General features: G+C 38.7%; 1 protein-coding gene and 1 non-coding gene across 9 annotated transcripts in view; both read right to left on the bottom strand.

The window, feature by feature from the left end:
- Positions 1-25,767, bottom strand: part of CNOT1 (CCR4-NOT transcription complex subunit 1) — a 101,184-nt gene that overhangs the window by 4,577 nt on the left and 70,840 nt on the right. For 3 of the 8 annotated variants that reach the window (XM_019935725.3, XM_019935727.3, XM_019935726.3), the window contains exons 23-45: positions 23,087-23,317; positions 22,621-22,761; positions 21,047-21,226; positions 19,186-19,302; positions 18,757-18,867; positions 18,338-18,415; positions 17,987-18,164; positions 17,030-17,160; positions 14,224-14,520; positions 13,337-13,477; positions 13,139-13,243; positions 12,425-12,544; positions 10,252-10,443; positions 9,547-9,689; positions 8,988-9,096; positions 8,719-8,888; positions 7,814-8,066; positions 5,607-5,855; positions 4,463-4,626; positions 4,134-4,251; positions 2,882-2,983; positions 1,571-1,744; positions 476-625 (exon numbers count right to left, since the gene is read on the bottom strand). In XM_019935725.3, coding sequence (XP_019791284.1) covers positions 476-625; positions 1,571-1,744; positions 2,882-2,983; positions 4,134-4,251; positions 4,463-4,626; positions 5,607-5,855; positions 7,814-8,066; positions 8,719-8,888; positions 8,988-9,096; positions 9,547-9,689; positions 10,252-10,443; positions 12,425-12,544; positions 13,139-13,243; positions 13,337-13,477; positions 14,224-14,520; positions 17,030-17,160; positions 17,987-18,164; positions 18,338-18,415; positions 18,757-18,867; positions 19,186-19,302; positions 21,047-21,226; positions 22,621-22,761; positions 23,087-23,317 — 3,654 coding nt within the window. Of the gene's footprint in view, positions 1-475; positions 626-1,570; positions 1,745-2,881; positions 2,984-4,098; positions 4,252-4,462; positions 4,627-5,606; positions 5,856-7,813; positions 8,067-8,718; positions 8,889-8,987; positions 9,097-9,546; positions 9,690-10,251; positions 10,444-12,424; positions 12,545-13,132; positions 13,263-13,336; positions 13,478-14,223; positions 14,521-17,029; positions 17,161-17,986; positions 18,165-18,337; positions 18,416-18,756; positions 18,868-19,185; positions 19,303-21,046; positions 21,227-22,620; positions 22,762-23,086; positions 23,318-25,767 lie in introns of those variants that run through there. The other 5 variants (XM_019935728.3, XM_019935731.3, XM_019935729.3 and 2 more) reach the window with 3 other exon arrangements.
- On the bottom strand, positions 20,094-20,232 carry LOC117309350 (small nucleolar RNA SNORA46). Its single transcript, XR_004523635.1, has one exon. It is a non-coding gene; the product is annotated as a small nucleolar RNA SNORA46 (small nucleolar RNA).

Below are 25,767 nucleotides of genomic sequence, written 5' to 3'. Positions count from 1 at the left end.
AGGGTAGTTGTGTCAACAGAAATGGGATTTCCCTTGGGAAACCAAAGCTTTGACAGTTACCAGCACAAAAATAAAGTTTATAAAGTCAAAATTTGCACTATCTCACTTATAAAAAAGATTTGGAGAGGGGAAAAACGTGGTTTCTTGGTATGGAAAGATAATACAGCCTCAATCAATTTGTATACAGCCAATTGAACCAGAATCCATTTACTTAGAAGAGTCTTGGAGCAGGGGATGGTTATCAGCAATCTTTTCTTACAGAAAACCAGTCCATTCCCTGGCTGCCTCTTCCAAGGCTATATAGCTTGTCACTGGTAAAATGTATAATCCAGTTAATCTCATCCAACCATTAAAAATGACAATGTGCTTTAAAACCTTTAAAGCAGGTTGAAAAGACTAACTTACAAGAGACCATGCATAGGACTGTGTGTACAAAGTGAAAGACACAACCAAGAGTTTAAGTCAAACCACTAACCTGTAGGTTGCTCCGCAGATCAGACAGAAAAGTGACAGGTGATCGAGTTTTAAGATAGGAATCCAAATCCTTTTTGAACTGGGGTGGCATCACCCCAGTAAAATTGGTGAGAATCCGGGGTGCAATGTTAATTTCACTCAACATATCCACCTGCCACAAACAAATACAAGAATCATAATCAGAAGCATCTGTAGGCCTTAACAGCAAACTGTATCTATGCTAGAAAGTAGTTGGATTGTTTTTCTAAAGTTATACACTTTACATCTTGAAGAGTAATCAATATTTTAAGAAATTTTTATTGAAGTACAGCACAATGTTGTGTTAATTTATGCTGTACAGCAAAGTGTTATTACTCATCTTTAATTAGAAGAAATAGATTCTTCTAATTAAAGGTACCCATATACAAAATGATAGTAATCTCTCATTCTATACTATTTTCTCATTCTTAAAATAAGGCATGATAGGTACCTTTTGTAGAGAAGTCTAGTTGATACCACTAATTGTGTTTTTCCTGGAATTCGATTTCAAAACAAGAGTACAGAATGAGATTCCTTGCTCACCAAGAGCCCTAGTCTTTGAAAAGATGCCCCAAGCTGAACAAGACATTGTACTTGCTACTTTAAAAAAAAATGCATGTGAAAAGATTAAAAAAACATACATAAAAATTACAATAGCCATGTCAGGGTGGTATGATTTTTAAAACAGTCCCTTCTCTCCTGATAATTTAAACAAAACACAAGTACACAAATCCAAAACACCTGTGAAATATGACATTACAAGTGTCTATTCTGCAGTTCGGTGCCACTGGGGCCACCCAGCAAATGACTGGCCCAATACCTAGGTTGAGGTTCTGTAAATATAGCTAAATTTAATATCAAAACTGAAAACAGCAACTAGACGAATACTGTGAATCAATATTCAGCAGCAGTATCATACTTTATCAGGCTTAATAACATGACAGCTTCCCCCAAAGAGCACCCTTACCCAACAACTTGTAGGTGTGTGTGCTGGGGACAGCAAATACCCCACTTACTAGAGAAAGGACTAAAATACTAAGATGTAACTTGCTTTTCCTTGAACTGTTTAGAACTTTACCTTCAGATTAGGAGTGAATGGGTCTGGGAGCCTCATGTTTCTTGGAAAGGCACTCAGGATCAGATTTCTTAGCTGGATACAATTAGGTGGGATCACGTCACAGAATCCATAATGGTAATCACAAAGGAACTCAGGGAAATCATGCAAAAGAACCAGCAGCACTCTTAAAGTGCCCTATATTTTAAAAACAAGAAAAACATTGGCTGTTTCTACATTAAGTAAGAAAATGGGAGTAGCATTTTTACTATTATGAATTTGAAGTAAAAAAAAAAGTTTTCTTTTTAAGTGTAAATGTAAAAGCCAGAATTAATGGCTTCTTGGGCAGGAGGCAGGCATGTGCAAAACAGAATGCAATTTGAGATGGGCAAAGATTTCTTACCCAAGACACAAAAAGCAACATATAATAAAAGAAGAAAACTGGTAATTTTGACTACATTAAATTTAAAGCTTCTATCCCTCAAAAGACACATTACTTTTAAAGGAGTGAAAAGGCAAGCCACAAGAGTAGATGTTTGAATATACATCAACAAAGGGCTTACATCCAGAATACATAAAGAATCCCTGTTAAAATAAATAAGAAAAACCCAGATAATCCAATAGGAATATGAGCACAAGGCTGGAAGAACATCACAAAAGGAGGATACCCAAATGGCCACAAAAATCTCATTAAGAACTGAAGGAAATGCAAATTAAATCCACAATGAGATCCTACTGCACAACTGACAAAATGACTAAAACGGAAAACAATTTCAAGTATGGTAAGGATGGGAAGAAATAGTAATTCTAATGTGCTTCTGGAAGAGTTAACTGGTATACACATATATGAACGTATGAATGCCTTATGATCAAGTACTGGTTATGCAAATATGTTTGATTTTTGTACTTTTCTGAATATATGTTATACTTTAAAAGCTTAATGATAGAGACATCCCTGGTGGTGCAGTGGTTAAGAATCCGCCTGCCAATGCAGGGGACCCGGGTTTGAACCCTGGTCTGGGAAGATCCCACATGCCGCAGATCAACTAAGCCCATGCGCCATAACCATGGAGCCTGTGCTCTACAGCCCACAAGCCACAACTACTGAAGCCCGTGCACCGCAACGAAGAGTAGCCCCTGCTTGACACAACTAGGGAAAGCCCATGCAGCAATGGAGATCCAACACAGCCAAAAATAAACAAATATATATATATATATATAGCTTAATGATAAAAACAAACGTTAGACCTCATATTCCCAGCTGAAGTGTTTGTTTTTAACTGCTTTAAGTGTTAAGTTTTAATTATTTTAATTTTAGAACTCCAAATTAATTACCTTGTAGAGGATTTGCATAGGTTTGGTGAGTTCCACATTTCTAAGGAAAGGCGCTAAATATTTGAATAAATCAATCAGTAGCTGTGCATACATAGGCCATCCCTGAAAGAAAGAAATGTATGAGTCATAATTATCCTCAGTCAGCTGTCGTCCTGCCACCAAAACCGTTGCCCAAGCAGCTACACTGTGACTTTATTATCTTTTCATATAGCTAGAGAATATGGACATTAGCACCTCTCTTAAAGACTGACTGGCCCGAGAAAGGAATAAGCAAAATTATGGAGATAATGGGAAATGATATTTGAAACAAACTGGCTCCAGAAACTCCAGGATATATAGGTCCTTGCGCCTGTAGCAACATTTTAAATAGGGGGAGGAACTTTCAGACAGAACACAAAACACGTAGCCAACTGAGAAACTTGGGTCTGTTTTCTTAATTTCTTTTAAGTCCTGGATCTCAATCATTTATTTTCCCACTCCCAATTCCTCAACTCCTGGCAAATAACCTCATCCAATTTACAACATGAATCCTCTATTTTCACCCAAACTTGGCCTCCTCACCATATCCCAATTATAACAATTATGTTCATTTTGAAGTAGTTTTTATTCAATATATTTTCCCTCCTCCTGGAATGCACTTATTTGTCAAACAAAATGAAATCCGTTCAAGGATTATTTCACTTTCTTTTTTACTAAACACACAGTATAGTTACAGTCTCCTGATCTGAAGGGTCAATCAAGGGTACTTCCTGGAGTACTCATTTGCCATTTAATTGCAAGATGGGAGAGAAACTTCTCATCACAGTTAAGACTAAAAACTCTTTACTCAAATTTGATCTGAATTTTTCAGATACAGTAGAGACGAGTGGTCCTCAACCCTGAATGTGAGAGCCTTTAGTATTTAGAGAACCTGTAAAACTGGCAGGTTTCTGAGTTCCATTACTCGGAGTTTTACATAGCTGTCTACAGAGGTGCTCTAAGGTTTCAACTTTTTTTGAAAATCCCTTAAGAGATTGACATAAGGAGACTCACAACAACTTGGAGAAGCAGTACCCTAATCATTGAGGAATGGCTTTCAGGCAGAGGCAGTCAAGTACTTGTTAGAGCCTTTCTCCACGACTTGACTCCACATTAAATATAAGAACTCCCAACTAAGCCTGAAAGAAGTACAATGACTACTGAATGACTAAGAGTGCTAATAAGTCCCAGGTAGTTACAGTCGTCATCTGTAGGAGATAAACTGCAGCCACACCTTCTGCTGTGGCGTATGTGCCAGCATTCTTGCAATAAATATCCGATGGGAGATCAGTTCAAGCCAAGCATACACAAAGCCAGGAGCTTTGGTAGGCCTCAAGATGTGGAATGTGTTGCTGAAAGAAGAAAACCTTAGTCAGAAGCACAAGCTTAGATATGGTTAAAACAAAACAAAACACATGAATATAATTAAGTGGACAACATGTAAGCTGCATTATGAATCAACATGCCTCAAATCCACGAAGTTCTACTTCTCAAATTTTACTACACTACAACAGCAATCCTTAACAGGAAATCCTTAACAGTATTATATTCAACAATACTCACCAGAAAGCTGTAAGTGTCTGGAAATTAATGGTTTCCAATACATGCTCAGGTGCATTGAGTTCCAAGAGCAGCATGATAAAAATTCGATGGTAGGGAAGCTGCTGAAATTCACTTTGCCGAACATCATGATCCTGCAGGAGAACTCCCACTACTATACCAAGGACCTACAGAGCACACAGATTATAGAGCTTGTAAATCACGAAGATAATTCATTTACCACTGTCTAGCCATGCTTTTTTACCTTGCATCGTTATGCCCCACATGAAAGGAAATATAAAATTACATACTGGTAGCCAAAGGGACCATGCATTGGGGTTTGATTTGCCCTACAGAATTTTGCATGGTTTCTTTGAATCTCCATACCCCTGTATATGAAAGTATGCTAGACATATATACTTTCCACAAGTTTTTCTAAAGCTCTAGAAATCAGCATGGTACATCATATTTTATCATGTTAACACAATCAACCTAATTTTTCTGGTCTGACATAAAGGTGACAAGAGGCAAATGATTTATCCTTCTCTTGGCATTTAGTAGATGGAAGGTCAGGTATGCTATTAGGTTGCAGAAATATTTAAGAACTATCCTGCATTCCACTTGATTTTATCACTGAACAGTGGGGGATGTATGTGAACCCATTTGTAATTATCCAAGACCAAGCTCTAAGTTCATTTTTGCACTATCTTAACATTCAAATTTCCAGCAATTCCACTGCATAAATCAAACAGAAATTCTGCTTTGTTCCTTTTCAAAAAAATCAAGAAAACTGCAATGTCACTCATGGTATTTGAGTTACCAATTTTTGTTTAGCAATGGACATGTCTAGCCATCTCACTCACAGTGATTCTGTACATGGGGGCAAATCTCATACTACCTAAATACTTTCTAGTGTACTCATTACTAAACATTAACATACTGAAAATACGTTATATGTTTTTGTTTTGTTTTAGGGGAGGGGTGTCTTTCAGTTAAGGCACCATACTCTTCCTCTAAAATTCGGTGATTATATTTACATATTATCTATGAATTTAGTATCTGGACAGAAAAGGGGATATTACAAAATGTTTTGAGGGCCCTGTAGGGTTAAGAGCCATTGATACAGACTTCAAGTGTGCAAAGACTAAGGCAAGAAAGGATTTCAGACCTTATTCAGCAGATTAATCTTTGTGACAGTGTTGGTGGCCTCCCCTGAGTGCTTTACTAGCAGTGCAATGAGTCGGACAAAGGCATCCAGGTTGTGATAGCACTTGGCTCGGATCATGGTGGGATTAGCAGCAGGATTGTGCTGCTGCTCTGCCTGAGCACGGTAACTGATTTCAACACACATTTCAGTACACAGACGAAAGAACCTTGTTATGAGGTCATCAGTCTTCAGAATTCCTTGCTGGTGCATCTACCAAGGGAACAAAAACATTACAAGGCACAATGAGATAATACACATGAATAAAATTTTAATTTTCATGTCAGAAGTATTCTTTCATTCAATCCTATTGTCACATTTCTGATTCTTACTTTGTAAAAAAAAAAAGGGGGGGGTCATGAAAATGACTTTTACATTAAGGATCCATGACACATTTCCTTCAGTTTTAAGTTTGATGGGAGTTGAGAGATAGTAACATGGCAATTTTTAACAGCAGTCCATAGCCAATAATTTCAGAAGTTAATTATGCAAATTAAACCAACTTTTAATAAACCATTAAGTCATATTAAGACTTTCTGGTCAATGTGTATTTCTCCCAAGTAAGAGATTAAGTTACATATATTTTAGTTTCTCACATAATTTCTTCTAATAACAACAAAGTTCTTGAAACTCCAACTAGCTGCACTAGGAAAATCAAATAATTTATACAGTAAGTAAGTACCAAAGCAAAATGCTCACAGATCATCCCTGGCTATTTTAATGTAAATTAAGATAAAGTAGAAAGGGCAAGTTTACTTAAAAGAAAGGATAAAATACAAATTTTATGACATATGATTTGGAAGTGGAGCAGAGAAGTTATTTCGCTAGTATGAAAGAAGAAAAAGAAAGAGTAACAAGCGTTAAGGCTGCAGAGGGAGGAGGTCAGTGCTGAAACCAAGCCCAGAATGAAAACTTGACCATTATCTTGGAAACTTTAAAACAATTTAAATGTCCCTTGATAAGCAATAAATAACACAGCTGAATTGACAATAATATACCCTAGGAAAAACAGAAGGCCAGCAAAGGGACTTTTGTACAATGAAATCTGAAAAACTAAGCAGGGGGAGAAGAAATGAGGATGGACTGCTATGATCAAGAAGGAGCAGAAAAGGAAAAAAGGAATTCTCAAAAGGATTCAAAAGAGAATAGAAAAGTATAATACATTATCTTTTTCAAATGGAGAGAACAAGAGCAAATAAGCCAACAAGAGAGCTGAGACAGGTGCCACATCCATACCCATGAAATATCAATGACCACAAAAACCAATTGATTTGAAATTCCTCTATCCAAATCAGAAATCAAACTGTAAGTATACAGTAACAGCTTTTCAATAGGGTGTGTTTTTATAATTCCCTCGATTCTTTTAAGGGAGAAACTTACTTAGTATGATTTACTAAGAAATTAGTCATCTTGAAAAGTAAATCCAATTCCTGACAACTTCTAAAATTCAAATCAGCTCTTCCACATTCAATTGTCATTTATCTGATAATAGATCTAATTTGCATCTTTCTTTGGTGGCACACCTAAGCTTTGGTCTCAGTTTGAAGAAATACAATGGTCGAACTGCAGAAATAAGCTATTTTAGGTAGATAAGGTACTTAATTTAGAAAATAAAAATCTCCACCATTTAAATACTTAAGGTTTTTTGGTTGTGTTTTATTTTACTTCTAAATTAAAAAAAAATTTTTTTTTTTTTTTTTGGCTGTATCTCAGGGCTTGCAGGATTCTTAGTTCCCTCAACCAGGGACTGAACCCAGGCCACTGCAGTGAAAGCACCAAATCCTAACCACTAGACCACCAGGGTACTCATTATTTTACTTTTTAAACATGGGCTATTATAAGAACTGTACAGATTAGCCCGTATCCCATCACTGCTGATTATCAAACTGGTAAAATTACTATATACATTTGGCAGTTTCATTATTCATTACCTGACCCATTGTACTTTGTAGCTGTGACAACTGAAATCGGACAAAAAGAACTAAAGGGGATGGGAAATGTTGACTTTACTGCTTAGTGACCAATGATGGGAAAATAAATAGTATCAATTTAACAGTAATGATGGTGACATTTTTGGTTTACATGAGTATGGAGGTAACTGACCACAGGTACATAATACTGAGCTTTAATATTGGAGGCATCACACCCTACTTATGTTGAATAAAAAGCACCTTTCTTTCCAAAAGCTCTACCTGTCCAACAAACGCAGAGAAAGCTTTGGTACTGTCACGACCAGCTGCTGCTGAATGGTAGAGATTCACCCATTCCCTCAGAAGATACTCTGCCTTCTCCCTCAGGCCTGGAGGATCATCATACTCTGAGGCTTGAGAGATCCCAGAATGCATCATAAAGTTAGGGCCTCCATGAGCACGATCAATCATTGCTTCATAGTTGGATCGCACTACTTCCATCAGCTGGGGCAATCTAGTACAATAAATCCAGAATGAAAATCAGTCTATTCGTGGCTGTGATTTCACAGACATACAAGTTGGACAATTTGTTTATTTAAGAGAGACCACAAGAGTGATGATAATTTTACCATTCCCATATTTAAACAAAACTATCCTCGGTTTCTTCATATCTGTTTACTCATGAGGACATAATGTGCAAATGACTGACTTAAGTTAAGTCACTTCTTGACAACAAAACGATGCCCAATGAAATGGAGCTGATGTTCGTGGTCAAAAAATTATTCACTGCATTGTGCCATGCTTTGTGTTATTCATCTTAATTCTCAACAGTTCTTCAAGATATTATTTCCATTTTATACAAGAAACAGGCTTAGGGAGGGTAAGTCGACTTGCCTAAAATCAGATTTTAAGCAGCAGAGCCAGGCCTTAAACAGAGGACTCTTGACACCAAATCTAGTGCTGTATGTACTGCTCTACAGCAAGAAGGCTTGGCAGCTAGTCAAGCTTTCATATCTCAAGGGACAATATTAGGCCTCACCAAAGCTTACCATATGTGGTAGGTAAAGCAGTTATATAACAGGTAACGTTACTAAGTCTATACAGTCATTTCTTAAGCTCTTAAAGACTGCTGAATACACAAGAATCCCAAAGCATTTCCTTCTCACCCTTCAGGAGCATTGCCTCTGGAGTGAGCATTAATCCTCATGAGGGTTTCAATGGTGTGGAACAGATCTGCCTCAGTAACATGGGCAACACTCCTTTCATCCACCAGCAGGATTTTTACCAATTGCATAGCAAATGCCACAGCCATGTAGTTTAAACCATTCTCCATTGACTGGAAACACAGAAAGCACAACGTAAGAAAGACAGCACTTACAGCAAACACACTTCTGAACTACCAGAGGTCACTTTTCCTGTTTAATTCCTTCCATACCTGAGCTAGGTGAAGATCATACTGTTGCATATTGACCAAATGATTGCGAATTAGCAACTCCACTGCCTCCACATTATATTTATATTCATCCCGACACTCAATTAGGCACCTAGAAAAGTCAGTATTTCTTTATTCATAAAGTCTTAACCATACTATATATCAGGTAAAATAAAGAGCCCATTTTATTAAATGGTAACTTGTTCCAAATTAAGGATGTCTTGAGAACCAACTAAAAATCAGTTTTCAAGATTCAAAATAACCAGTAAAGAAGTAGAACAGACGACCCAGTGTTAAAACACAAGCTTTGTTCTCGAAGTCTAGAAAACAAAGCATTCCATTTAAAACATTATTTATTTATGAACATCACTTCTATGAAATCACTGAAACCTTTTAAAATCCATGATCTATCATTTAGTCCCCAAAACAAGGTACTGGTTTTCTGTATCCATCATGGGCACCAGACAGAAAAAGAACAAACATTCAACAATTCTCAGTATTTAGGGTCATGTATGTGAGAAAGCAGTTCACTAAATATTACTCTTCTAAGATGGCTACTGACCTTGTGATCTGTTTGTTACACCATGGAGACCCATACGCCCGGCCATCTTGAAGAGCTTTTAAGACCAAGAGGTGGCACTCTCTGTAGCGAAGCAGGAGGTCAGCATCAGCACCACTGGTGGCATCTAGTAAGCCCTCTACAGCCTATGGAAGAAAAAAAGTGTTCAGATCCATGGAAAATACAGTATTCAGCCCAATTATCAAAGTCAATAACCAAACCTTAATGCAAAGTACAACATACCTTCTAAAGCCACAAGTTAACAATCTCTCCATTCACTAAAATCCCTTTCACTTGCCTAACACACACACTCTCTGAGTTCTTTGTAGTCCATGCTTAGTGCTCTTCCCTGTCAAGAAAGGTGACACTGTCCCTACACAGTAATAACCTAATGCTGCCCCATACCCTACCCCTTACCCAAGTACTTGGATCAACTGTCCCTCATAATCTAAAGGACTATCTTTCAAAGTTTCTTAAATAATAATTCCAGAAAATCTTACCTTTATGGAAAAAAGAGAAGATTTCACACTTTACTGTTGTAACTATTTACAACACTCTACTCTGGAGAAAATCATCTACTTATTACAGAACACAACTTGTTTTATATTAATTTTTAAAATTTTAAGCATAACTTAAGTAGATAATGGTGCAGGTCACTAGATATTTACAAACCTAGTTTCTTCTAAAATTAACAGTTTAAGAACTAACCTTCTGGAGCAATCCAAGAGCAGCTATGGCATCCCGAGAGTTTCGAGATAATACTACAACCTCCAAAAGACTTCTAAGAGCCTGAGCTTGGGGGTTCATGGCCAAAGTTGGTGGGATGGCGTGAAGGTGCTGCTCCAGTTCTGTAATGCACTTATCATAAATCTGAGCTACGTCATCCGTTGCCCAAGCTTGCTGTTTTGGAGGAAATAACCAAAAAAGGAGAGGGGAGAAAGAAAAAAAAAAGAGAGAGGAAAAAAATTAAAGATTTTCCACTGGCACAGGTAGCAATTTAAATGTCTATTGGGGGGCTTCCCTGGTGGTGCAGTGGTTAAGAATCCGTCTGCCAACGCAGGGGATATGCGTTCCAGCCCTGGCCCGGGAAGATCCCACATGCCGCGGAGCAACTAAGCCCATGCGCCACAACTACTGAAGCCCGTGCGCCTAGAGCCCATGCTCTGCAACGAGAAGCCACTGCAATGAGCAGCCCGCACACCGCAACGAAGAGCAGCCCCCGCTCGCCGCAACCAGAGAAAAGCCCACGTGCAGCAACGAAGACCCAACGCAGCCAAAAATAAAATAAATAAAAATTAAAAAAAAAAAAGTCTACTGGGGGACTTCCCTGGTGGTCCAGTGATAAAGAATCCGCCTTCCAATGCAGGGGGAAAGGGTTCGATCCCTGGTCAGGGAAATAAGATCCCTCATGCCATGGGGCAACTAAGCCTGCATGCCACAACTACTGAGCCCACGAGCCTTAACGAGAGAGCCCGTGTGCTGCAACTACAGAGCCCACGTGCCCCGGAGCATGTGCACCACAACTAGAGAGAGTATCCACACGCCACAACGAAGAGCCCGTGCCGCAATTAAAGATCCCGCGTGCCGCAACTAAGACCTGACGCAGCCAAAAAAAAAAATATATTTTTTAAAAAGTCTATTGGTATATTAACTACCCTTATTTTTTTCTCTCTCTCTCTCTTTTTCATCAAAACATGGAGGGGCTCTTCCATTCCCCTTCCTGAACTGTTTGGTCTTGATGCCACTAAGTGGTGCAGTGCAAAGCAAGCACTGGTGGGAGTGTGTTTTGTTTACTTGATAGTGGAAAGCCTTGCAGACACCAATACAATCAAGTGATGAAAGAGCGTGATAAATAATGGGAAAGGCTGAGAGCAGCACCACTTGTAGCATCTAATCTGCAGCCTATGAAAGTATATAATCCAAACCATGGAAAATATAGTATTCGGGCCAACTGTCAAAACCTAATAGGACAGAATAAGAACACAGCATCATTTCTGTGGTATTACTATCAAAGATGTACTACCTGAATCTATTCCTGAGAACATATTGTACAAACCCAAATCAGGTTATTCTATAAAATCACTGGCCTGTAATCAAAGTGGAAGGCCATGGGAAGATGAGAAAAGGAGCTGGAGTAGACTGACCTGTGGGAAAAATTTTAAATATAACAACTAAATGAAATGTGTGGTTCTTTTTTTGAGGGGGGGGGGGTGCGCCACACAGCTTTCGGGATCTTAGTTCCCTGACCAGGGATTGAACCCAGGCCCCCACAGTACAAGTACAGAGTCCTATCCACTGGACCGCCAGGGAATTCCCTGAAATGCGTGATTCTGATTTAGGTCCTTTTACTACAAAAAAAGAATACTGGGACACTTGGTAAAACGTGAATTAGGTCTAAGGATTAGATGATACTAAGGTATCAGTGTTAACTTCCTGATTTCAATGGTTATACAATGGTCACACAGAAAAACGTCTTTGTAGGAAACACAGACCAAAGAATTCAAGAGACTGGGCCATCAAGATCAGCACCTATGTTCAAATGGTTCAAAAGGAAAATGTTTCCCCTTACATTTTCAACTTTTGTTTAAATACCATTTCAAATTTTTAGGAAACGTTTTTACAAAGAACAGGGGAAGCCATGAGGTCACCACGTAAATTCCTTTAGTTAGGCCAAACATGAAAGTTAAATCAACTTCATGGAGTTAAAAAAATTCCCGAATGCCATGCTGATGTGATACAAAGAATATCTATACAACTCAACAACCGTGGGTAATCTTCTTCCCTATAACTTAAGCTCCCGGGAACCAGTGATAGATTAACTGACAAAAAACATTCAAATTAAACTGTAAATTACTCAATTTAATCCAAGACGAGTATTTACCTTCATGGGCTGAGCTAAAAATCCTGTGGGCTGACTTAAATCATTTGTAGGCAAGAAGCCAGGCACGTTGCGCGCAAACTCTTCATAAACAGCCAGCTGCTTTGGGTCCACACCACCAACCTTGGAAGAAGAAAACTTACTTTAACAAGATCGTCTTCACAATCAAGGGAAACCTTTTTATCAAAGTGGAAATTTTGCATGGGAGTAAGCACAGGGGTTCTGAGAAGGGACACAGGAGTCATTACAACATTTAATAGCATGACTGAATATGCATGCATGTGCGTGCACACAGTTCAGTGTTTCCTATTTCCCTGAGACCTGTTAGAGTCACCCTTATTTATAGATTAAGAGCTTTTCCACTGGGAAATGACTCAAGTAGGACCATGCTGCCAGTGCAATTCTCCAGTGCAGCTGGTAAAAATGATAAAATTTCTCAACATTGTCTTCTCACCAACAACCAACTAGCAATAAAAACTCAAGTATCAGAAGGGAAGACCAAGTTGGGAAACAAAAACTAAAAGGCACTTCAATAATGGGGGGGGGCACATCTAAGCTATTTCTATGTCTTCTCCACAGGTAACCTTTAAGTGAAATGAAATGCTTTCTCAGAAACAGCATTTAAACCCCCTATCCTAGTCCTGGTGAGGAGTTAAGCAACAAGAACAGAAAGAAAACAAAGATGGGGCAGGGAGAGACAGAGCCCCCAATTCTCACTTTCAGCCTGATTTGCTCTGGCATCCGCTCAGCTTGGTATGTTAACACAACAGGATCACAGTACCTGCGTCCTTCTTGCCTAGCATGTTTTCTCAGCTCAAATTCCTGCAAACAAAAAAAGTCACTGAGGTTCTTGTTATGAGGCACTTTCTTAAATGGAAAAACAAAATACTTAAAAGGCAAATGCTAAACACTTACAGTTGCTAATCTCTTGTCCATCTCAGGGCCTGCTTTTTCTACTGCAGTCTTCTGAATAAAACAGCAAGCTAATTCACAATTGTCCTGAGCTAACTGAGCAGCTGCCTGATCCATCATTTCCCTTTGTTGTGGGGATGCAGTCTATTGGGAGGGGGAGAGACAGAAAAAAATTTAAAGTTTTCTGTGAGTAGATGAAACAGATAGATGGGATAATAGAAAATGCAGTGCTTAGACAAATTAATTTTAGAAGTTTCAACTCTATGTATGACTCATTAGCTGTGACCATGAAATAGTCTAACAATCTTCATCTACAAAATGAAAATACTACTCAACTGGAACATCTTACCAGGTTTCTGTGAAGATGGTGAACATTATGAAAGCAGTAAAGCAGTAAACAAAGGCATTATTAACCATGACATATGAGACCCCAAATTAATAACTGAGTTACCCGAAGAGTGTGTGTGTGTGTGTGTGTGTCTGTGTGTGTGTGTGTCTGTGTGGTGTGTGTGTTCACACAGACATACAGAGTCACTTTAAGGTGTTTTGTACTGTTCTACTCCAAAGTACTTTAAATCTAAATTCTTCATGGTAAACAGAATCAAGACTGTTAACTTAGGCAGTTTTAAAAAAAAATCCTTAGTTTCTTTAAACCAGTAAATATCTGGAGTATCTACTATCTGCCAAACACTATTAAGGATATAATAGTGAGCAAAAACAGACACAATGCTTCATCTCACAGAACTTACAGTCTAAAGGGGAGGACATCAAATACATATGGTAACTATTATAATAAGTGGAAATGCTCACTGTTACTAGCAAAGGAAAAGAAACATTTTCAGATAAGCAATAATGAGTTTTATACAACAACAAGAAAATAATCAACTTACACGAAGTGCTGAGGCAAAACTGTTTTTCAGGTTGGTGGATATGCTCATGAGTAAAGGTTCCCTGCAAGTAATCATAGCCATTCCAGCTGTCAAGTTCCTCATCATGTGATGAGCTGCTATTCGCATTCGAGATTCCTCAGAATCCAGGGCAAAATCTTTCCTGACTATTTGCTCACAAGTAGTCATGGCAATCTTAATTGATCGATCCACTACAGGATGGACCAGCTCCTGGACGGCCCGTTCAATTGCTTGGCGCACACACTGCTTCAACTGTGGATGGGCCTGAAACAAGGGAATCTAGGGAGGAAAAAACAAGTCAACAGCTTGTTTAACTAAGACAACCCAATTTCTATCAGTAATCACACCCATGTTTTTGTCATTATTTCAAGGTTAACCATGAACTACCAATTTCTACTTTAAATTAACCAATGAAAAGCTAAGGAAACAACCTGGGCTCCAAAGAAGGCGTAGTAGTCAGTATATCTTGTGATAGATACATGATTACAGATAAAATTTAATGGGCAAACTGTTCATTACAAGATGCTTAAAGACACTACCTGCTTAGTCAAAATTTGTGGCCCAAGTACTCCTAAAGAAAGTAACTTCTGGGGACTTCCCCGGTGGTCCAGTGGTTAAAAATCCACCTTCCAATGCAGAGGACGCGGGTTCGATCCCTGTTTGGGGGACTAAGATACCACATGCCATGCCAAGGGGCAGCTAAGCCCGTGTGATGCCAACTACTGATCCCATGTGCTCTGGAGCCCGCATGCCACAACTAGAAAGAAGCCTGTGTGTGACAACTAAGACCCGACGCAGCCATAAATAAATGTTTAAGAAAGAAAAGAAACTTCTTTAGTAGCATGCGGAAATGCAAGAAGAATCAAGTTTACAGAGAAAAGGCTTAAAAAAAAAAATCACATATTCAGTTTTAATAGGTTATGCCATATTTTTTTCCCCAAAATGATTATATTATACCCCCCACCAGCAATGCATAACCGTTTCTATTGTACCAACAGCTGGTATGATCATACTTTCAATTTTTGCCTAGTTGGGGGATTTTAAATTTTATATTGTGGTTTTAATTTGCACTTTCCTGACAGCAAATGAGGTTTAGCATTTTCCATATGCTGGATGACTTTTAATATTTCTTCTTCTACAAAATATATCTTTAGTTTTTCTGTTGGGTTCTTTTCTTGGTTTGCAGGTTTATTTATATGCATTAAATACTAATCCTTTGTGGTTATATCTATTGGGACTATCATTTCTCTGTGGCTTGTCTGCTCACTTTCTGCATGGTACTTTTGTCTTTTAAATTAAAAAAACTTTATTGAAGTATAGTTGACTTAAAATATTACATTAGTTTCAGGTGTACAGCGTAGTAATCAGTATTTTTATAGATTACATTCCATTAAGTTATTACAAGATAATGGCTATAAGAGAAAAGGCTTTCTACAAAAACTATTATTTTCAAGATAGCAAGCGTTTTATAAAAATTTACCATACACTGAAACCTGCTTCATTGAAAGACTGCTTCCAGGTATTCACTGAATTTTTAAGAAACTTAAAAAAATATTCATGATGAACTTATAAAAATATTCAATTATTGGGAGTATTGTAAAAGAGAATCATAATTTCTAGACCTAGTTTTCCCCCAAAAAACCAAGTGCCACATCTACAGAAGCAAAAACAAACAAAAAACAGGTTAAAAATGATCTCTTTAAAACCCTTTCAAAGTCCTTTAAATACAAAACTTCAATGTATTTACGTTACGACTGTTTCAATTTCTAAAAAGCAAAGACCATGAAATCTGATTTTGAACTAAACAACTGTGTTAAGCAGAATAAGAGAATGAGGATAAACAAGCAATCATCACCCTCAATATACAGAGTAGAATACTACCTTTAAGTATAGGAAAAAGGGACTGATGGGAAGTTAAGAACAGACAATCTCACAGAATCAGGCCAGAGAAACATAACTGAGCGTACTAAGTCCACTTCCAGACCTTGGCCTGGAGACTTTACACACACACACATGCACACACCAGCTCAGTTCCAGCTATCTTCCAAAAGATATGGCTTAATGCAAGACTAAGGTGACACGATAATAAAGAAGAAAAACCTGGAGATTTCCCTGGTGGCACAGTGGTTAAGAATCCGCCTGCCAATGCAGGGGACATGGGTTCAAGCCCTGGTCTGGGAAGATCCCACATGCCGCGGAGCAACTAAGCCCGTGTGCCACGACTACTGAGCCTGCCCTCTAGAGTCCGCAAGCCGTAACTCCTGAGCCCACGTGCTGCAACTACTGAAGCTTACGCACCTAGAGCCTGTGCTCCACAACAAGAGAAGCCACTGCAATGAGAAGCCCGTGCACAGCAGCGAAGAGTAGCCCCCGCTCGCCACAACTAGAGAAAGCCTGTGCACAGCAATGAAGACCCAACACAGCCAAAAATAAATAAATAATAATGATAAAATACAATAACAATAAAAAGAAAGAACAAAAACCTATGGTATACACTAAGCATCTTCTGACTATATAAGGAATACTTGGAGACTTTGATTATACTGGCAGCTTACTTAATTATCATGGGTTTGGACATGAGGGGCCAATATAAGTGATGTCTGATCACGACTTACTTTCAGAGTAGAAAAAAGATCTCAGGTATACTACACAGCAACTCATGATCCCTACTCTCTGCCACAAAAGCCTACAACCTAGGAATCCAGAAGGAAGGGGAAGAGGGATGGGAAAGTAACCAGTTTACCTTGTCACAAAGTAGGAATTTAGGAATAGGGTGGTGTTTACTTACTGTTGGGTTTAGAGTAATGTGTGGTGCCAGGCCCGCAAGGGAATAGACATTGATGTCATGGTAACTGTACTGTGGCTGTGGTGGAACCGTGGCTGTACAGGTGGTACTGGTAGCTGGTGTTGTAGAAGTTGCTAAATGTAGAGAGATAAAATAAGAGCTAATAAAAGGAGCACACTTCTTGACTTTACTATAAAATTAGCAGGGCATCATGTGGTCTTTATCTAATTAAACTAACTGAATGGCGGGGAGGGGTGGCACAGGTCACATTCTTCCACCTTTAATTATTATAAGGGAAATTGTTATTTTAATAGAGATTTGAACAAAGCATGTAAAACTGTATCGGTGCATGGTGGGCACAGAAAGCAATCGAGGGGTCATGCCACATTAGCAGGCCCAAGCCTTGTTCGATTATTCTATATTATAGATGTCAGTTTTCAACCTAGGCTGTTCCCTTGATTTACCTGGGGATTCTTAAACTGAGAGCTGAGAAAAAGAAGAAAAGCTGGTTCATTCTAACCACAACTCCCAATCATTCTACACTCCTACAGCCCCCGCACTTCCAGTCCTCCTGGACCCAGGTCAAATAATCCAGTCCCCTAACAGGTCGAGCTGGTCTGGCCACCCCCAGATTTGAGGAATAACACAGGTCATCATGCCAATGCAATTCTTTCTCGGAGACCTCAAACAATGTAAAAGATAACCTGGCTTAGTTGGGATATGAGAAATAACTGATTAATAATATTAGTTATGAATACCACATGAACTACCCAGATAGATTCTAATATAGTAAGACAATGCCTAAACATAACTAACTTTTCCTTAATAATTTAGAAGGCTCACCAGAAAGTACACAGTTTCAGCACCCCATTACACAGAATAATTATAATTTGTTATACGCATGGGAATGTACCATTAAAGAGAACATCTGATAAACAGAGGGCTAATTATCACACTTACTTGTGGTTGTGATTGGAGGGAGCTCTTCTGGCTGCTTGACATCTTTCTTTGGAGCAGAGAGTTGCTCATCTAAGTTCTTTAGGCGATCTTTATCCTTTAGGAGGTTTCCAGGTTTCAGCTCATTTATGTCTAATGCAAGGTTCTTGCAGAGGACCTCAATCTCAAACTTCAAGTTTAACTGCATAATTCCAGTATTCAATTAGAATATTAAAAATGAAAATTTAGCTTCATAATATACAGTATTCTCACCCATTTGTCATAGTGCTTCCCCCCAAATACCCTCTTTTTCCTGTAAATCTTAATAATGTAAAGCCAGAGAGTGTTCTTAGGGATAAGGAGCAACAAATTTACCTTTAAGTCATGTTCCTGATGTAGCTCAGCTAATACATTCATAATTGCCATTGTCCAGGGGTTGGGTGGCCTAAAAACCTAAAGAAAACCGTTATGTTAAATAAGCTTGCCCCAAAATTACTCTTTAATTTGTATTATCTAAAAGTTAAGCACTTACACCTATGTGGCCATAATAAAACCCCTAGCCTTCCCATTTACAATACTGTATTTCAGAAAAACACCAGAACCCAAAACCACCCATTAAAATCAGTCCTATAATACTACTTGGCCTCTCAATTTGGAAACCCGAGTTTCCCTGAGGAAAATTAACTGAACTAGCTCTATGTCCATAATAACTAAGGTTATAGCCTCTAAACCTTGTGCTAAAACAAACTAACTCTTACAAATTAGCCATCAATAAAATATTAAAATTTACTCACCACACTACGAATGCTAGATTCTAAGACTTTGGCAACAAAGGGGACTACATAAAGCAACTCTTGCTGTCCTTTAACATAAGCCTCTAGCAGCAAAGATTTTACATCCAAGTCCTAGAATAAAAAACGTATTTTTAAAAGCTAGTAATATACTAGAAAATCCCTCACAAACACCCCCAATTATACCTTGCCAAACTCACCCCTGAAATTGAAATCAATAACCTGACCCTCGCCTTATGAAAAGGAAGGGGTAGCAATCATACCTTATTGGTTTTTGTTTATCCTGCTAAACAATGTAAGGCCATGAGCATGCAATTAGGGATTCAAAACATGGGCCAAACTTTTACAGCCCCAAATAAAGTCAAGACTTTTAAACAGAATATGCTGTATGAACATTCTCAAGTTTTACATGAGCTTTTAGTTGAAACTCACAGTGTGTAAGATGGGTTTATTTTTAGCTAGTGTGATCATTCCTAGCCAATGTCCCAAATTCTTCAGCAAAGAACGATCAGAGAAATTGGCTGCAGCTTTATCAGAGGTCAGGAGCACCTGAAATAGTGCAGGATTAAGGAAGGTATGACAATGAGCTTATAAAAAAATATTCTCAACTAAATGTTTAAGAATTCCATTATTCTACATTAAAAACAAGCTGTCAATAGAGAACACGCCCCCAAAGTAGATCTCGTCCATGTATCATTGTGATATTTTGTGTGTTCAGTGACATTTTTACCTTCAAATGCCTTTCCATTTAAAACAAACAAAAAAAAGGTAATACAAGTATATTGTATAAAGTAACACAAGGTTAAAAGTATCATGTATGGTCCCACAACTAAAAATTTTAGCTAGGTTTGAAGCAGAGACCCAACTGCAAATCTATCTGGAAGAGCTAAATTCAATTCAAATGAAGACTATAGCTATACTTTTTAAGTCCTTCCCAGACAGCAGGCATACTGAGGAACATAACAAGATTGCAGTAAATGTTGTGATCTTTAGCATTATCTCTGGAGACAACTAAGATAACTTTCTAGAATACAGTGTAATATTGCTTACACACTTATCACATTTCTAGGATACCTAATCCATTTCTTCAATTCTTTACTTCTTTCTTAAGGGGGACAGAACCAACACATGAGAGTGCCTTGGGTACACATGAAGAGTGTCTTGGGTACACACATATATCCACTTACTATATGATACCTTTCAATTTATGACTTTAAGTTTAAATCTGTAATTTAAACTTCTGTTTAAAAGAAAGGATCTTGAAATTCTGCTCCAGATTATGTGGAAATTTTTATATATCCCAATCATCCTTGCTATCAAATAACAAAGGCTGAATATAGTTATGTTCCTTAACTCCATACAGCAACAGCAGAATGGCACAAAGTCAGCTGTGCAACAGAAAGGAGACAGGAATTCTTTTGCACTACAGCGTAACCAAGAATAGGGAAAATTCCTATCCACAGGTTTAAATATAGTGCTGGTTCCTAAGCCAATATTCCAAGTTATTCAGCAAAGAATGTTTTCAGCTACATGCTGGTTCACACTGTTTTCTTGAAAAGTTATTCCTCCTAAGAAAAATACTTGGATTTTATAGAACAAGCATTAGCTCATTAGGAAGAGTTTGAACTTAAACTTCTGAGAATGCTAAACAACAGCTATTCCACAATAGGTCTAGAGTCTTGAGATATCTGGCACTTAAGACATAAGGGAAAATACTCACTGCAGCACTGTTTCTGTAATAGTGAAAGATATTATCAACCAATATAATGGATTTCTATAAGACTATTAAAAAGAGAGGGATTAAAGCTAAGAGTATATAATCAAATAATATGCGGAGGGAGAAAAAAGAACTGAAACATCTACTGTCACTTTAAACTTTAAAATTACAAAATATGTAGTCCCTCAACCCCATCTTTCTTACTCTCCACTTGACCAAAAGAGGATAAATTACTAATCTACAACCTGCTATTAACAGACCTGACACCAGAACTATTGTTTTCCTAAAAACATGCACAAAGGGTAAAGATTTCAAAACCATGCATAGAATGATGAAAACAAATTCACGAGTGGTTACTTTCAAAGTAAATAGCGCATAGAATATGTCTGTGAGACTAAATTCTTCAGGAAAATTTAGTTCTATATTTGAAACAAACCCTAGAGCAACTTTCATAAATACTTTAACATATACACATACAGGGGAAAACAGCAATACCCCTCCCCCTCCAATTACACCTGTACAATCAAGTATTCCCAAACTCAAAGCACTAATAAAAAGAAATACAAGAACACTTACTTTGATGTTTCTATATGTCTCATTCAGAACCATCTTATTAAATTCAGGATTCTTCAGTGTGTCAAGGAAGTTTGAATATAGGCTGTGAAAGTTTGGCTCAATACTGACTCTCTTCATAACCAGGTATTGTGAAACCCAAGGCATAAATTCTTCCTTCACAGTTTCCTTTAGTTCTTCAACCTAGAAAACCATTATGACATGGGAAGTATACAATTAAAAGATGATAAAATAACAGTTTTGTGTTTTCTTTCTGTGAACAATACTACAGCACGTGCTCCTTGCAAAATTAGAAGCTAAAGTACATGCTAGGGCTTCCCTGGTGGCTCAGTGGTTAAGAATCCGCTTGCCAATGCAGGGGACATGGGTTCTGAGCCCTGGTCGGGAAAGATCCCACATGCCACGGACCAACTAAGCCCATGCGCCACAACTACTGAGGCCACGTGCCACAACTACTGAAGCCCATGCGCCTAGAGCCCATGCTCCATAACGACAGGCCACTGCATTGAGAAGCTCGCGCACCACACAAGGAATAGCCCCTGCTCGCCACAACTAGAGAAAGCCTGCGCACAGCAACGAAGATCCAACACAGACAAAAATAAATTAATTAATAAAAATAAATAAAGTACCATGCTACATCTCTCCCAATTTCAGACAGATGCTATCCAAGTACAGTATGTTCAATTCCATCTAAGTATAGAGTCAATCATCTCTAACTGGGTGATTAGAACTGAAACATCTACTGTCACTTTAAACTTACAAAATATGTAGTCCCTCAACCCCATCTTACTTACTCTCCATTTGACCAAAAGAGGATATATTACTAATCTACAAACCTGCTATTAACAGACCTGACACCAGAACTATTGTTTTCCTAAATTTATATCTCCAGAAATTATCGGTAAAGTTTGAAACTTCTCTTCCAAAAGGGATGCTGAGTGCTTCAAAATTCTCCCCCAATCAATTATGGTGGGATTTTCAAAGGCAGCACTTGCATTATAAATTACATCTCAAAACCCACTTGTTCAGGCTAATCTTGTTGACTAAAACGGACATTTCCAAGTATTGTCTTAGCACATAATCTTGTGCATCATTACCTTTCAGAAGCTCTACCTCACTTACTAGGTGCCTAATGGTTTCTGGGAGGGCATGAATTGTGATTAGAAAGACAAATGAAATTTCCATCATCATGAAATCATTTTCAAGTTTACTTCAAAAAGGCTATAACTCACTGCAAAACAATGTTATTTGGGACTTCCCTGGAGGTCCAGTGGTTAAGACACCGCACTTCCACTGCAGGGGGTGTGGGTTCAATACCTGGTAGAGGAACTAAGATCCCACACGCCACAAGGTGCAGCCAAAATAGAAAAAAATAAAAAATAATACCAGTGCTATTTAATGTCTACAAAATCCACAACCAGTAGTTGTATATCCATGTTCCCTTCATTTTCATTCTATTATCTCTACCTTTAAAAGTATTAAAAGGGTGCAGAATGTCATATATAAATCCCCCAACCCATCAAGGAAAAGAATAGAGAGCATTTGTAGTGATGTATAAACTATTATTTCAGACTCACCTTTTGTGTCATATTTGACTGGGAGAGGTTGTTGAAGATAAAAGCAATTTTCTCTTGGATATTTTCTGGGGGCTCTACGATTCTCTCTGTTTGATCTGTGGCCACAAGTAATGTATCTATATTTGTAGTATTAATAGAAGGCTAAAGAAATAAAATACATAAAATAAACAAACTGAAATCCTTCCTAGACAAATCCCGGGGCGGGAATGTATACAGATTTCTTTAGTATACGAAATATACATGGTGTGTATGACTGTGTACTGGAAGTGCTGGAAAGACTATGTATTGAACTATTATTAATAGTGGCTGTGTGTGGGAAATCGGGGTGGGAAGGCAGAGAGACAAAGGGAGAAATGCTTTTTTTTAGTCGGCATGTGTTGTTTATAATAAAATTAAAATACATGTTCACTACTGGATATATTACAACATATCAAATCCAACAAAGAAAAAAGACAGACCTACTTACTGGCACATCTTTCTTAAAGCTGACTCCAGTTGGCCTGGTGACTGTAACTGTTTTAGCAACAGTGGTGGTTGTTGAGGTGGTTACCATAGTGCTAACCTGACCAGCAAGGGGAGCTTTCGCTGGAACCTGGGCCTGGGCCTGGGCTTGAGCCAGTGCAATACTTCCAGGGGTTGTGATAGAGCCCTGCATTTTCACAGGTGGATCTCTAGATTGCTGTCCATACTCGATATACTATGGGGGTAGGAAGAGAGAAACACATTAAAAGAGTTCTTAACAGAAACTGAAATTTTTGAATTACACCTCGCTCACTACTGAGAGAATAGAAATTATTTCAGAGCATTCTTTTGGTTCATATATCTCCCTTACGTCTCACCCCATTCTGGTCCATATTCCTATATCTATAATATATAAATATAATATATATATAATATATAGTGGATACCATGAACTCCTTAAGGAGTAAAGGTAAAATATTAATATGTTTCTAAAGTATTTATCAGAGAACTAGTCTAACAAAACAAGTTCCAAAAGAGTAGCCACAAATGCCTGCATATAAATTTCCTTAAATCCCTTAATACATGTAAAGTTTTAAAAATTATATAGTAAACTGATTTCTTTTTCTTAAATTTTATTTATTTATTTTTGGCTGTGTTGGGTCTTTGTTGCTGCATGCGGGCTTTCTCTAGTTGCTGCAAGTAGGGGCTACTCTTCCTTGTGGTGTGTGGGCTTCTCGTTGTGGTGGCTTCTCTTGTTGCAGAGCACAGGATCTAGGCACGCGGGCTTCAGTAGTTGTGGCACGCAGGCTCAGTAGTTGTGGCTTAGTTGCTCTGCGGCATGTGGGATCTTCCTGGACCAGGGCTCGAACCCGTGCCCCCTGCATTGGCAGGCGGATTCTTAACCACTGCGCCACCAGGGAAGCCCAAACTAATTTCTTTTCTATTGGATGCTGATGAGAAAACCGTGGCCTAAAAAACACACTGCAATATGAGTCCGCTCTCAATAAAGCTATTACCACAAAACAGTGTATACCACACCACCTAGCCAACTGGAGGTAAGCATTATACTGGATGTTCTAGGACAAGGTTTTCTTTCCATTTCACAGACCAATAAAAGTCCTTCTCACACACAAATCAGAAGACTGACACACCCTTTGTGATACTATTTCCCACAGCTTGTACCTATAACAAAACAAACTATTATCTATATATACAATAACTTTATTCAAAAAAGGGGACGGGGCTTCCCTGCTGGCACAGTGGTTGAGAGTCTGCCTGCCGGTGCAGGGGACACGGGTTCGTGCCCCGGTCCGGGAAGATCCCACATGCCACGGAGTGGCTGGGCCCGTGAGCCATGGCCGCTGAGCCTGCGCATCCGGAGCCTGTGCTCCGCAACGGGAGAGGCCACAACAGTGAGAGGCCCGCGTACAGGAAAAAAAAAGGGGGGGGGACATTTTCAAGGAAGGACAATCTCTGAAGAAAGTACAGCCCTTTAAATTGACTATAGAAATATAAACAATGACCTCCCTTCTCTTCTCTGGGTATCTTGTTACAGTGGGAACTAGGATCACTGCTTTGTGTGATCACTTTCATACCACCTCCCTTGTTCTCTCTAGTCTTCCAAGGCCCATATTTCCAGCTCTCAATTCCAAAAACACTCGATTGTAGTAAGCCTCTGACCTCCCATCCTAGCTTTTCAAACTCTGCTTTCCTGTCTAGTTTTCAGTGCTATAGTTTTGGCACAGTCCTCCACCCCCTCAAGAGGCATGAATACACTCCTGCCCCCCATGCTATGGTTTCCTACGCTAAACCATCATAATGACCCTACCCTCCTACAAACAAACCCAGTGGGATGAGGTAGAAAGCGCTGGACTAAATTATAATAGAATTAAAAGTAAGTTCAAATTCTGATCTTTCTGATTTCTTAAAAATATGATCTTATAAAGCAGTTCATCTTTTATTTTAATAAAGTAAAATAAAGTCAACAGAGATTAATCAACTTTCTTTGTTCTCTATAAGCTGACTTTGACCAAAGGTAAGGCAAAAGTGTGAATGTTTAGTAATCACCTAAAAATCAATCATTAAAGTAATAGTTTACAAATTTCAAGAATAATCACAAAATGTGGCTTAAAATATATATTCTCTAGGTCCATTTCCTCAGGGACTGTCTCCTTTTTAACCTCAAAGGAATCTAAGCAGGTAGTTTAAGAAGGCTGTATTTTGGGCTTCCCTGGTGGCGCAGTGGTTGGGAGTCCCCCTGCCAATGCAGGGGACACGGGTTCGTGCCCCGGTCCAGGAAGATCCCACATGCCGCGTAGTGGCTAGGCCGGTGAGCCATGGCCACTGAGCCTGCGCACCCGGAGACTGTGCTCCGCAATGGGAGAGGCCACAACAGTGAGAGGCCCGCGTACCGCACAAAAAAAAAAAAAGAAAGGCTGTATTTTTAAGAAACAGCTGGTCTGAAAGTTTTATATGAAACAGCTCTGGGAATTCCCTGGTGGTCCAGTGGTTAGGACTCGGCGCTTTCACTGCCGTGGCCCTGGTTCAATCCATGGTTGGGGAACTAAGATTCTACAAGCCGCGTGGAGCAGCACACCCCCCGCCCAAAACCACAGAAACAAAAAAAACAAACCAAACCACCACCACCACCAAAACAACAAAAAGAAACAGCTCTGATTCATGTTA

Source organism: Tursiops truncatus, chromosome 19 (genome assembly GCF_011762595.2).
Source record: "Tursiops truncatus isolate mTurTru1 chromosome 19, mTurTru1.mat.Y, whole genome shotgun sequence".
NCBI lineage: Eukaryota > Metazoa > Chordata > Mammalia > Artiodactyla > Delphinidae > Tursiops > Tursiops truncatus.
This window is presented reverse-complemented; position numbering and strand designations above follow the sequence as displayed.